The sequence below is a fragment of the Eublepharis macularius genome, chromosome 13 (assembly GCF_028583425.1).
Source record: "Eublepharis macularius isolate TG4126 chromosome 13, MPM_Emac_v1.0, whole genome shotgun sequence".
Taxonomy (NCBI): domain Eukaryota; kingdom Metazoa; phylum Chordata; class Lepidosauria; order Squamata; family Eublepharidae; genus Eublepharis; species Eublepharis macularius.
In genome coordinates this window covers 17067782-17082530 of record NC_072802.1, presented here as the reverse complement: position 1 = coordinate 17082530, position 14749 = coordinate 17067782, and the positions used below count along the sequence as shown (strand labels likewise).

The 14749-nt window shown below is 48.6% G+C and overlaps 1 protein-coding gene across 2 annotated transcripts in view; it reads right to left on the bottom strand.

Annotated features, from left to right (window-relative positions):
• Window positions 1-14749, bottom strand: part of TENM1 (teneurin transmembrane protein 1) — a 468106-nt gene that overhangs the window by 298575 nt on the left and 154782 nt on the right. For both annotated transcript variants that reach the window (XM_054996443.1, XM_054996444.1), the window contains exon 3: window positions 13628-13868. In XM_054996443.1, the coding sequence (XP_054852418.1) occupies window positions 13628-13868 (241 nt within the window). The remainder of the gene's footprint in view (window positions 1-13627; window positions 13869-14749) is intronic.

Below are 14749 nucleotides of genomic sequence, written 5' to 3'. Positions count from 1 at the left end.
GGTACAAAGAAGTCTTTAAATTGAGATGTTTTCCATTTATTATTCAGGCAGGGTAGTGCCTGAATATATACAAGATTACCCCTTTGTACTCCATATTGATTAAGCATCATCCTCTAGTTCTGTACTCACACCCTCATTAATGCAGATTAGCATCCCCATTTCACAGGGACGCATGCATTGAACGGGACTGGAGAAAGAGCCGAGTTTTCACTACTCTGATAAAGAGAATAGCAAGATGACTCAGAAACAAAGTGGGCTATTGCTTCTAAGGAGACGCTCGCACCAGAAGTAGTTTCTTACAGGGCTTTTTTTCAGGGGGAACGCGGGGGAACAGAGTTCCAGAACCTCTTGAAAATGGTCACATGGCTGGTGGCCCCGCCCCCTGATCTCCAGACAGAGGGGAGTTGAGATTGCCCTCCGCGCCACCGAGCAGTGTGGAAGGCAATCTCAACTCCCCTCTGTCTGGAGATCAGGGGGCGGGGCCACCAGGCATGTGACCATTTTCTCCGAGGGCAACCCACTGAGTTCCACCACCTCTTTCCCCAGAAAAAAGCCCTGGTTTCTTACATAAAAAGCTGCCTGACAACACAGTCCTCAAACCACTAACAGTGGTGAAGAAGACACATGTACACAGCTCCTTTTACCAGCAATGGGAGTGTGAGGATGTGTTTCCTTTCAAGGGAAAAATTATTGCTTGGATAGCTGGACTCCCTCTCTGGGTTCTGATTTATAAGTTGCTATTCTAGTATCTTACAGTTAACGGGTCTTTGCTGATCACATCAGACCTAGCTGAGGGAAAGCAATGCCACAGACTCTAGGGGGGAAAAAACAAGCAACCCAAAATAATCAGAGTGCACATTTAACACCCTTAAATAACTGGTAAGGCACAGAGAGGAGAGGAAAACATGCTTTATTGAGTTGTCTGAGCTTTAAGGGCCATATAAAAAACAATAAGCTGCAGAGAGATAGGGCTGTCAAAGCTAATGACAATATATAGTCCTGTAAATCACCAGCACTGGACGATTAAAGCAAAGTATCTATAAAACCTGAAGAACCATAATTATTTTAGTGAGAGGAAGGGAACAAGCTGAAGGTTGGGGGCGAATGCTTTAACTTGAGGGAGGGGAAAAATCAATTTATGAATCAGTGCAATAATATTGTGCTGCTAAAAGGAAAACTCAAAAGGGGCCTGCTCTTTCTAATGCCATCCTAGACCTTTGCCATATTTTGTTACAATGAACTATCGCTGTGTGCTGTAATTGGATCCTTGCATTTTAAAAGGAAGTTGCTTTTAACATTGCGAGCATGTATTGGCAGTTGAGGGATAGACACAGGAGGCAGGGCTAGGGTTGTCAGGTCCCTTGACTCCCCCAGCAGGAGATTGGGAGCCCGGCATCTACCTCACTATACCGCTGGGTCCTGGTGTGCATGCTCCTGGCTTGCATGATGACATCACTTCCAAGAAGTGACATCATTGTGTGGGTCAAAGGGCAGCCTGGGAGCGCTCCCATGCTCACCGATGGGCCGGATCGGCCCACTGCGGCCATGATTTGGCCCGAATTGGGCCACTGTGGGCGCAGGAGCATGCCGCACCACCTGGGAGTGTGCCACATCACCGGGGGACGCACCCTGGGAAGAGTGCCCCCCTGCCAGCCAGGTAAGTGGGCATGGGGGGAAGGTTGGGAGCAGGGAATCTCCTGCCCTGGGCAGGGGAACGGCACCCCTAGGCAGGGCCCAGGGAAGCTCTCTGTAGGCTGCCACCACTCCAGTACAGGTCTCTTCGGGAGGGCCCAGAGCACCCCACCAATGCCTTTTGTTTACTCTTTCACAGTACATTTTCTTTTGTGTGTGACCAAATGAGGCGTGTGTCACGGGCTGGGCCAGCCCAAGCAGGGTGGTTCAAGTCCAAACCTTAATGGCAGAGTCTGAGGGGAGTTCCAAGAGCAAAAGCCAGGTCAAACCAGTGGTCAGAGCACAAGATAACGCCAGGAGTGAGTCCAGAGTCCAAGAGCAAGGTCAGGTGCAATCCAAGGTCATTTACCGGTAGTGTCAGGTCCAAAAGCAGGCACAGGCACGGGCAAGGTTCACAGAACACGGAGTGGTTGCAGGCAATAGACACGTTGCTTCCACGCCTGGCAGTTCCTCCAGACTGGCTCTTATAGCCAGGCGTGGTTTTCAGCCAGCTGCTGGGGCTCCATCCTGACACTACTCATCATCACTCTCCAGCAGCTGGCGTTGGCTCAAGAGGCGAGCACTGCGCCGTCTCTCCTGCAGTTCCAGTCTCTGGCGCTGCCTGCGGCGTTCCTTGGGCGTGGGTGAGCCTGGGGGGGTGGAGGCTCTTGGCTGCGCTGCACCTGTAGAAGTCCCTGGCTGAGCTTCCCCTGTGGTGTAGGGGCTAGAGGGTGCTGGTGTCTCAGCTGCTGGCTGCAAGCTCTGATCAGCCAGCAGCTGTTGCTCCTGATTGCTGGCTTCTGCTGAATCAGGGCTAGGGCTGGCTACACAGGGCTCCTCTTCTCCTGAGGAGTCCTGGCTGGCTACACGAGGCTCCTCTCCTCCAGAGGAGACCTCACTCTCAGACTGGGCCATGACACCATCCCCCCTCCCAAGGCCCCCCCTCCTCTGTGGTCCAGGCAGCCCCGGTTTCTGCGGATAGGCCTGATGGAATTGTCGGACTAGGCGGGGGGCATGGATGTTCACAGCAGGCTCCCAAGAGCGGTCCTCCGGCCCATACCCCTTCCAGTCCACCAAGTACTGTACTCGCCCCCGCCGGCGACGGGAGTCTAGAATCTGGGCAACCTCATATTCTTCGTGCCCCTCGATGGTAATTGGAGGCGGAGGGGGCGGTGGCCCGGGATGGTGCGGGTCTGGCGGTGAAGCTGGGACTAGAAGGGACCGGTGAAACACAGGATGGATTGGGAGGGTTGGTGGTAGTTGCAGGCGATAGGCCACAGGATTCACCTGGTCTGTGATTACGAAGGGTCCGAGGAACCGGGCATCCAGCTTTTTGGAGGGCCGTTGGCTGCGGATATGGCGGGTGGATAACCAGACCTGATCGCCCACGGACAGGGGAACACCAGGTTGCCGTTTCCGATCCGCAGCCTCCTTGTAGCTTTCCTTGGCAAGCTGGAGTTGCTCCCGTAACAGCTCATGCATGGATTGGAGTTCTTGGAGGTGATCATCAGCAGCTGGGATTCCCGACAAGGTTGCTGCGGTAGGGAAGAAACGAGGGTGGTGACCATAGTTTGCCATGAAGGGGGTCTGCTGGGTGGAGGAATGCACTGCATTATTATATGCAAACTCGGCCAAAGGCAGTAGAGCTAGCCAGTCATCCTGTTGATGGTTTGTGTAGCATCTCAGATACTGCTCCAGGGTCGCATTGGTGCGCTCTGTCTGCCTGTCAGATTGGGGGTGGTGTGCTGAGGATAGGTGAACTTGGGTGCCAAGGAGGGAGTGCAGGGCCCGCCAGAACCGAGAGGTGAATTGAACTCCCCGATCAGAAATTATATGATCTGGACGTCCGTGGAGTCGAAAGACATGCTGAAGGTACAGGTGTGCTGTTTCCTGAGCAGTGGGGGGTCCAGAACAGGGAATGAAATGAGCCATCTTTGTGAACAAGTCCACCACCACTAGGATGCAGGTGTGGCCTTTGGAGCAGGGCAGGTCTGTAATGAAATCCATGGAAATAGTCCTCCATGGGCCAGTGGGTGTGGGGAGTGGATGCAAGAGACCAGAAGGTTTGCCGGGGACGTCTTTGGCCCGTCTACATGTTTCACAGGCTGCCACATACCGGGCCACATCCGATTGCACCTGGGGCCACCAGAAGTCACGGGTCAAGAGGTGGGTTGTCTTGTGGCGGCCGAAGTGCCCGGCAGGTCTAGAATCGTGGACCAGCTGCAGTACCTTTGTTCGTAATGAGCCTGGGGGTACATAAATCCGGCCTCGGTGGGTCAGTAGCCCCTCTTCCTCTGCAAATTCATCTGCCTGGGGCTGGGGAGACCCCCGGACGTTCTGGAGATATTTCTGGGCAACTGGGTCCAGTAACTGTTGAGTCTGTATCTCCTCCACCAGCCCCGGAGGGGGTTGCGTGGCGGCGAAAGTTTCTGGAGCCAGGATGGTCATCGGAGGTGGTTCCAGGTCGGGGGATGTGTTGTACTCCGGCTTCCGGGACAGAGCATCGGCCTTCTTATTCTGGGAGCTGGGAACGTAGGTGATCCTGAAATCAAAACGGGAGAAGAACAACGACCAGCGAATCTGTCTCTGGTTGAGGCGGCGGGCAGTTTGGAGGTATTCAAGGTTCCGGTGGTCAGTGAGCACTTGGACTGGGTACCGAGCCCCCTCCAGATGATGCCGCCAAACCTCGAAGGCTGCCTTTATTGCCAGCAGCTCCCGCTCCCAGATGGTGTAGTTCCTTTCGGCGGGGGTCAGCTGGCGAGAGTAGTAAGCGCAAGGCTGTGGAGTGCTGGAGGGGGTTGCCCGTTGGGAAAGCACTGCTCCGATGGCGGTGCTGGAGGCATCTGCTTCGACTAGAAAGGGTAGCTGGGGATCCGGGTATCGCAGGACTGGTTGCGTGGTGAAGCGAGTCTTTAGGGTCAGGAATGCCTCGCTGGCTTCCGGTGTCCAACGGAAAGGTTCTCGAGGCCGGAGAAGTCGAGTGAGAGGGACGGCTATGGAGGCAAACTGGGGGATGAATTGCCGGTAGTAATTGGCAAACCCCAGAAACCGCTGTACATCCTTCCGAGAACGGGGGGCTTGCCAAGTCTGTACAGCCTTGACTTTAGCTGGGTCCATTCGGATTCCGTGGGGTGATAATACATGGCCAAGGAATTCCACAGTAGGCCGGTGGAATGCACACTTTTCCAATTTGGCGAACAGGCCATGCTGCCGGAGTCTTTGCAGCACCGTGCGCACATGCCGAGTATGTTGCGACGCGTCACGTGAATAAATTAATATGTCATCCAGATAAACGATGACGAACTGATCCAGGATATCTCGAAAGATGTCTTTCATCAGTCTCTGGAACACAGCTGGTGCATTAGTCAGGCCAAAGGGCATTACCAGATACTCGTATTGCCCATATCTGGTACTGAAGGCGGTTTTCCATTCATCACCTTCCCGGATGCGCACTAGGTTGTAGGCTCCCCTGAGATCCAGCTTGGTGTAGATCTGGGCTCCTTTGACTTGCTCCAAGAGGTCAGGGATCAGAGGCAGCGGATACCGGTCTCGGATGGAGATTTTGTTCAGGGCCCAGTAATCATTACACAGCCGGAGTTCCCCGTTTTTCTTTTTAACGAAGAGGACTGGGGCAGAGGTAGGTGAGGTAGAGGGGCGGATGAACCCTCGCCGCAGGTTGGTGGTGAGAAAGTCCCGGAGTGCTGCCAACTCTGGCTCAGACAACGAGTACAGGCGTCCCACCGGCAGAGGGGCGCCGGGAATCAAGTCAATGGTGCAGTCATATGGCCGATGAGGGGGGAGTTGGTCTGCTCCTTTTTCCTCGAACACATCTCTCAGATCCACGTATTCCTCTGGCAGTGCCGAAACCTCCGGTGCAGCGGCCACCATAGGCCTTGGGCACGGATTTTCATGTGGGCATGGTTCCCGGAAACGAAGGTCTAACTGGCCCCACCGAACAATCGGATCATGGCGGCAGAGCCAGGAAAGTCCCAAGACCAGCGGAAACTGGGGAATGCCCACCACATCAAAACAGAGCCGCTCCTGGTGCTGCTGGATCTGCAACAGGAGGTCCTGGGTTTCCTCAACCACTGGCCCAGAACGCAGGGGCCGCCCATCGATGGCCTCAACAACAGTGGGATTCTTCTTTGCCCGCAAGGGAATCTGGTGTTGTGCAGCGAACTTGGCGTCCATGAAGCAGCGGGAGGCCCCCGAGTCTATCATGGCATACACGAATAGCCAACGTCCATCAGGCAGGCACAACTTGACTGGCACGAGGAATGGTTCTGGGGGGTCACCGGAGGCACTGGCTGTTCCCACAAGTGGTTTAGGGTGCGCCGACTCCAGGCTTATGGCTAGGGTCCTTCTTTTGGCAGGGCAGCCATCAGCATAATGGCCCACCCCACCACAATACCAGCAGAGGTTGTGGTTTCGGCGCCTCTCCTTTTCCTCTGGGGGCAAGCGGTTACAAGGTACCCCCACTGGCGTGGGCTCAGCCGGCTTTTCAGGCAAGGACCAGGGTGGGGGTGGATGCCTTAGCGCACGTGCTTGTCTCCGGCTCTCCAGCCGTCCATCTATGCGGAGACATAGAAGAATGAGCGCTTGCAGTCCTCCTGGCCGTTCGGATCGGGCCACTTCATCCAACACTTCATCAGACAGCCCTTCCAGGTACTGGTCAACCAGGGCCGCTTCATTCCAGTCCAAGTCCTGTGCCAGTAACTGAAATTCGGTGGTATATTGGGCTACAGTCCCATCCCCCTGGGTGAGGGCACGGATCCTCTGGTTAGCTTTGATGGCTTTCAGGGGGTTAGCAAAGGCAGCACTGATGTGAGCCACAAAGCTTGGAAAATCCCCTAGCAGAGGGGATTTGGCCAGTAACAAGGGTGTGGCCCATCTTGCTGCCTGCCCCTTTAACAGACTGAGGATGAAGCAGACTTTGACTTTATCCGTGGGGAAGTCTCTGGCCCGGAGTTCAATATATAGCTGGCATTGGGCGAGAAATGCTGGGAATTCCTCCACATCACCCTCAAAGCTGTCAGGAGGCTTCACTGGGCACTTTACAGGCAGAGGTGCAGCAGGTGCAGCAATCTGCTGCTGCAGAGTCACCAGTGCTTGAGTTAGTTGCAGTACCTGGTCCTGCAGCAGTGCCAGGCTCCCCGGGGTGGGCGTTGCCGCATCCATGCCGGGAAGTTTGGGTGGAAGCAATCTGTCACGGGCTGGGCCAGCCCAAGCAGGGTGGTTCAAGTCCAAACCTTAATGGCAGAGTCTGAGGGGAGTTCCAAGAGCAAAAGCCAGGTCAAACCAGTGGTCAGAGCACAAGATAACGCCAGGAGTGAGTCCAGAGTCCAAGAGCAAGGTCAGGTGCAATCCAAGGTCATTTACCGGTAGTGTCAGGTCCAAAAGCAGGCACAGGCACGGGCAAGGTTCACAGAACACGGAGTGGTTGCAGGCAATAGACACGTTGCTTCCACGCCTGGCAGTTCCTCCAGACTGGCTCTTATAGCCAGGCGTGGTTTTCAGCCAGCTGCTGGGGCTCCATCCTGACACTACTCATCATCACTCTCCAGCAGCTGGCGTTGGCTCAAGAGGCGAGCACTGCGCCGTCTCTCCTGCAGTTCCAGTCTCTGGCGCTGCCTGCGGCGTTCCTTGGGCGTGGGTGAGCCTGGGGGGGTGGAGGCTCTTGGCTGCGCTGCACCTGTAGAAGTCCCTGGCTGAGCTTCCCCTGTGGTGTAGGGGCTAGAGGGTGCTGGTGTCTCAGCTGCTGGCTGCAAGCTCTGATCAGCCAGCAGCTGTTGCTCCTGATTGCTGGCTTCTGCTGAATCAGGGCTAGGGCTGGCTACACAGGGCTCCTCTTCTCCTGAGGAGTCCTGGCTGGCTACACGAGGCTCCTCTCCTCCAGAGGAGACCTCACTCTCAGACTGGGCCATGACAGCGTGAGGACACCAGCAGAATAATAAGCAACTTTATTTAAAAGGTGTGGTAATAACTGGTGTTCAAAAATTTGTAGATTAAAGAGAATAGTAAAGGTTGGTGAACAAACAAAATTAAACACTCTAACACATTTATCTAGGCTGTTCATAGCTGTCTCCTGGTGACTGGCTTCAAGCAACCTCACTCCTTCAGGATAAGAGGTCTCTCCATCTGTAGCAGCCTCTCCTTATCTCTGCTCTCTAGGAGTGAACCCCCTCCCACTGTGGCAAGGCCTTTTATCCTTTCTTCTCAGGCACCCCCCCTACTATATTGGTGCAATTTTTCCCTCCACATCCTCTGTTAACCAATCACAGGGTCCAAAGGGAACCTGAGAAATGTAGGCTCTGTAATTACTCTAGTGCAGGCTTCCCTGGAACCACTAGGCCTCACTACATTGGCCCAGGTTCATAACAGGGACAAACTAGACTTAACTCTTGTGGAAGATGCATGAGAGTTTATTCCAGTGCCTTCCTGTTCATGTATAAAAGTAAGGATGTGTGTGGAAATTGGTTGTGTGTGTGGGAAAATATCAAATACTAGGGTGAGCAATGTAGGTCTCCTGCTTGCTGAAATTCCAAGGTCAGCAAACAAAGCCTCTGACATCCTGAAATGCTGAGAAGAGGCTTCTTAATCTTATAAGGAAAGTAACAGTAGTTAGAAATCCCCGAAACAGGAAAAGGCATGATATGCTTGAACAATTAATGTTTGCATATAGAGCAACTAACCATATGAACTCAGGGCAATCAATCAGAAACAAGCACCTCGCTTAGGAAAAAGCTATAACCAATTAATGATGTATAAGTCAGCCATGTAAAGGAAATGACATATGTTGTTTTGATCAATGCATAAAACCTGTGCTTGGTGCTGTAAGAGCAGAGCACACCCTTCTGCAAGATTGCTTGTGATGCTCCCTTCTTTGTTGCAATAAATAAAATCACGTTCCTCAAGAGTCCTCAGCCTCTCGTCTCATTGGGAAAAGAGCGAGGGGTTCCACCCTTTGTGCAACATGTGGATGAGGGGACCTGAAGCCTACCCCCTCACCTACCTAGTCTCTCTACCTGCCACAGCTTTAAACATTTTGCTTACAGTATGGCTCCATTCCTGTATCGCAGGGGGGTGGTTGGGTGTGTGTGTAAATGCTTAGAGGATCATAATTAGACATGGGCACGAACGGAAAAAAAAAACCTCAAACAAGCTGTTTATTGTTTGTTGCCATCCACGAACAATGAACAACGAACAACGAACAATAACGAACATGATCCTGTTCACAAACATGTTCGTTGTTCGTGGCCCTTTAAAGATCCCTTTAAACTATCTGCTGGCAGATGGCAGGGGGGATTCCCCCCTGCCACCTGCCAGCTGATAGTTTAAAGGGTCCTTTCCTGCCACATGTAAGGGGCAGGGCCCTTTAAACACCCCACAAACTGACCTTCCCAATGTCCAATACCCACCAAATTTGCAGGGGACACAGTCCTCATTGTCCTCTAAAGACACCCCCCCCCCAGGTTTCAGAGATATTGCACCCCAGGAAAGACATGATGCATGGGTTTCCCCCTTTGTTGTCATTTTCTCTTCACAGTGGCAAAAATGGGACTCTCTGGTGGAAGGTACTTTGAAGGGTTAAAGCCAGAAGGAGTTCACACAGAGTCCAGTCCCTGCCTCTGTTGCCAGGGGAATTGATTGAAAGGCGCTGGACTGTCTGGTTTGATGAACGGCTGACAAAGGCAATGAACAAGGCTTGCAACAACCACTTGTTCGTTTAGAATGGGACCTCATGAACAGCTTGTTCGCAAACAGACAAACAGGCTGTTCATGGGTTTTTTCCGTTCGTAATGCTGTTCGTGCCCATGTCTAGTGATAATGCACTGAGGAAGGGTAAGAGTACAGGTTAGCCCCTCATACTTGTACTCTTAATTTTCTGCTAAAAATAACATAAACATAAGCTGTATAAGTGAACAGATGGGTGTGTGAATAAATATACATCATACCGTATCTAGTTTGCTGAGTGCAGGAGTTCGCCCCGCTTATTAGACACATGGTAACAAGCAAGCAATGAGTTCAGTAACAAAGCTTTGCACATTTTACATCTCATGTATAAGTCATACAAATGATAGCATCTGCATTTTATATGCCAACTGCAATTCCTAGTAGAGTATAGGACCGCTGAAGTCAGTAGCACAGAGCACTGGCCGAGAATGAACTAGGAGCCAGGAAGTGCCTGTTTAAATCTCTTCTCAGTCACAAATATACTGGGTAATATTGAGTCACTATTCCCTCAGCCTCTATTAAGTATACGGAGATAATAGTACTAGCTAACTGTGCAGATTTTTTTTAAAGGTTGCCAAAGATCATCAATGTGATCACATGAAATGCTATCAGCAATTAATACTGTAATGGCATCATTTTCTGGCACGACGGAGGAGTTTCTGGGTATGCTGAAGCCAAGCTCAGTAAAAATTGCCCATTTGGAGGCAATTTTTACTGAGCTCTGCTTCAGCATACCCAGTGGCTCCTTTGTTGCCAGTGTGACGGGGGTACATGGGAACATGTGCACACATTCCCCCCCCCCACTTTCCTCACTATCACCCAGGTGCATGGGACCAGATGGTGACTGGTGGAGACAGTGGTTCCTCTGGCCTGTCGGGGGGGGACAGCACTATCCTCATACTACAGATAAGTTTGAGCAATGAGAGACAGATATGCCCAAGGTCACTCAGAAAATGCGTGACTGAAGGGGATTTGGACAGTGGATTTGTAATTCCATTACGCTGAATGTAATTTCAGAAACATGGAGGAATTGCCTTATTGTGCATTCTTCTGTTAAGGACAGATTGAGACGCTAACTGCATTTCTGATAAGCAGTGCTGAACAGGAATTGCAGACCATGTTGCCACTGATGGCAACAATGGTCATGGGCAGGGCTTTTTTTCAGATGGAACGTGGTAGAATGGAGTTCTGGCACCTCCTGAAAATGGTCACATGGCTGGTGGCCCCACCCCCTGATCTCCAGACAGAGGGGAGTTTAGATTGCCCTCCACGCCCAATCTAAACTCCCCTCTGTCTGGAGATCAGGGGGCCATGTGACCATTTTTGCCGAGGGTGATTAAAACTCCCCCCTTGTTCCAGCTGACCCAAAGTGATGTCATTGTGCGGTCTTGAGTTCCACCACCTCTTCTCCCAGAAAAAAAAGCCCTGGTCATGGGCTAATTTTTTTTTCTTTTTCCACCCTAAAACTATCTGTTACAAACTGGTGGAACTAAGACTTAGAATGAGATTTTGTGGGATATAAGCACTCAACATGTGCACTGCGAATTATCTTTAGTTATTACAGTGGGACATAAATTAATGCTTCTAAATCTACTTTGAAACTACAAATGTTCTAAATAAATAAAAATCAGCTTATACTGATTAGGTAGATTTCAGAGCTATTATACAAGAAAGATTTAGACCAGTGATGCAGCTGCCACCCAATGCACCTCCTTTGATTGTGTAATAATTTCATTCCCGACATGTCGCTTTAGAAGGGGAAAAGGTCACTGATATTTGATCCGTGGATTTCCCCATCCAATCACGTATTTGAAAAAGTATGGAGACATAAGCGGGTGCTTCGTTGATCCATGAAGAAAAAATGCCATTGAGTAAGAACCTCTAAACTAGGGCATTACTTAAATAGAATCTGCACTGCCATATTCCTTAACAAGAAGATGATGGATTGTCGAGGATAACTGGCAAGGCCCAGTAACTGATATTACCACCTTTCCTAAGCGAGCTCACAATAAAGGCACATGAGCCAACTAGACACACTGGGTTGTAGCCTACCACTCTGCTCAGCTAATTATGGAGACTTCTTCCCTACCAAGGTTCTCTTCTCTCATGCAAGAAGCCAGTGAAGACAAGAATGAATTCACATTTCCAACCAGTTCACGTACAAACTGAAGGAGAGAGGTGTTCTATTATTTGTTGCATGAAAAGGACCATGCAAATAAGTACAATCCTAAACAAAGCCACTCCAGTCTAAGCCCATTGAAATCAGTAGGCTTAGACTGGAGTAACTCTGCTTAGAATTGGACCAGAAGTCTCCTCCATCTTAAGGGCAGTGTGATGATGTCAGTGTGTGTGACATCATCACACAGGGGCTGGGTGCGCGCATGGGGGGCCTTCCAGCCCCCCCATTCAGTTGCTCTGTGGGCCAGGCGCAGCCTCCTGGCTGGTGGTGGCGGTGGCAGCTCTGTGGCACGTGCCCCTGCCCCAGGGCCGGTGCCCCTCTGGCATCTTAGCGCCCTGAGGCGGCTGCCCCACCAGCCTCAATGGGTGGGCCAGCCCTGAGTATAAAAACAACATGGCCAGATCAGACCAATGGTCCATCTAGTCCACCATATTGCTTGATTCATTATAAGATAGTGTTTAATCTAAAAGGGACACAACACATAAGAAAAGGGTCTGGAAAGGAGTGCAAGCAGCAAACTATGGAGTGTGTCATGGGAGAATGTGAGCTGGGACAAGTAGGAGGAAATCCCAGTTTACAGTTACAAATAAAATGGGTCAGAGTGACTTGACGTTGAAGAGATTATAGACAATCAGAACAGGCCCAAAATATTTTGAACTAGCAGAGAAAATTAGGAAAAGTTTTCTTCTCAGGTTTTCGAGGCTGTGCTGGACTCTGCCTGCTATAACTCTAGGCGAGGGAGGAATACAAGCACAGGAGGGCCTGGATCAGTGATATTCATGCTGATTTACAGCACTATAGTGGACAGGCTTCACCAAGGGCTAAGTCATCCATGTCAAACTGAATTGCAAAGCTGGATGAGTAATACAGATGATCACTTCACCACATGGCCCATTGGAAGACACCAGCTCAGTTGTTATGCTAGCAAGTGATGCAGCTCAGGAATTAAACCCTAGCTAAGAAGTTCCTGGGAGAGACAACGTTCACTCCAAGATCCTACTCCTTACATTTCCCAGGTACATTCTTCACTCGTTTCTTCCCCACTCCCTTCTTGGTATTTAACAGCAGTTAAATACTACCCTGGTAACAAAGGAGCTTCAAGAAGTCATTCCCATTTTTGTCATCTGCTGTTTGTAGTCACACATATATAACCTTGTGTTAATCATTCTTCTCTATCAATTTTTTCCTCAATATACCCCATCCCTGTCACTCTTGATTAGTAAGTAATATTGGCAGCCAATTGGCTGTATTTTCTAAGCCCATCCAAGATTTCTCTAGACTTCCACTGGGCAGTTGAAGAGCTACCAATCAGGCATACCCAAGAACTCAGCCAAGTGCAGCTCATAAATCCATTATCTGAGTACTTTGACCCAAATGATAAAGAAGATAAATTGTTTCTAACAAGTTAGAATCCAAATTATTAAAATCCAAATCATACCAATAATTCAAGATGGGTAGCCGTGTTCATTTGTCTATAGCAGTAGAAGCAGCAAGAGTCTAGTAGCACCTATAAGACTAACAAAATGTGTGGTAGGGTATGAGCTCTCGTGAGCTCATATCCTACCAAAAATAATAATTGTAATATAATTATATTATTATTATTTTACAATTATTGTTACAATTTGGATATGATTAATATCATATATTATATATTATTTATATATAATACACAATTATTATATATAAATCATATATCATATTATATAAATTATACATTTATATATTATATATAAATTATAATTATTATAATACTGTTATAATTTGGATATGATTTATATGATTTATATCATATAATATGATACATGATTTATGTATAATATAATTATCATATTATATATAAATCATATATCCTATATAAATATATCATATAAATTATATATGTATATTTTATATAAATTATAATAATTATTATAACATAATAACATTAATAAAATTATTAAAAATCCAAATTATTAGACTTTATATTCTGCTACATTGTTCTCCAGTCAACATATATCCCTACTTTTAGCTCACAAACAGGTTCAAATAAAGATTCGTATCTACCTGGTCTCCAGCGGTATGTTACTGTTCAAGACCCAGCTGTTATGGAGATGCACCGAATCTTGTGTACTACTTGGAGGGGGTGGAGCAGCCGGACTAGGCTGGCTGCGGGTCGTCATTGATCTTCCTTGGAGAGAGTCGGCTGATGAAGTTGGCTTCCTGCTGCAGGTGCAGGCATGGGGAGGTGGAGGGGGTGGCGGGAGTGGTCTGAACGTGAACTGGTTGCGTGGGCTGCCTGGCATTTCTAGATGCAAAGAGAAATCAGGAAGAAGAATAAAGAACAGATCTAGTTATTATTTTAAGCAAGGGAAGAAGAAGAAGAGGGAAAAAACAGAATATCTAACAGGATTAGAATCACTGATTTGCTAGGGTGTTCACATCACTTTTTCTTTGAGGTATAATTGTAACTTATGAGCCTATGCAAACTATGCTTGCGTGGAATTGAATCTATATGCAAACTGTGAAGAGGTTCTCTCTTCCCTCCTCCCTTCCTCCCTTTTGGAATAAACACAGATAAATCACAGGACGACACTGAATTGCAACTCAAGCACCACTTGATTTTATCATCTGTAAATCCCATTTAGGAAAATACCTGTAAAAGGAGTGGTAATGTTGCAAAAAGAAACATCATTCATTTTAAACTAGACAACAATATACTGTCATTGGGTTCTATTAAACTTGCTTTTGATATAAACTATTGCAATAACCATTCTGTAAAATAAGGGTATAAAAATTCAGATATTGTACTCAGGTAATTGTTAAAAAGTTCTAGCAAACATTCCCATTAAAGAATCAATGACCAATATAAGGAGAGGAGTGACGGTGATGTAATTCTGTGACAGCAAGAAGGTTATCAGGAATGAGTCTTTAGTATGTTACATAATTGCAAATAACGCATATAATGTTCCTGGAAATATGCTATGAATGTGAATCATTCAATTCCTCTATTCCCTTTGTAAAAATGCCCCTGTGGACAAATTAGTATATCTTGGAAAATCGAATCATATTCTTGTGGCCCCAAGAATGAAAAGAAAGTTCAGATGCGCAAAATGGCCTTATTTGCTTCAAAAGTCAAGGAGGGAACTCAGATCATTGGCTCAAGAATTCCCTACAGAAGACTTCCAC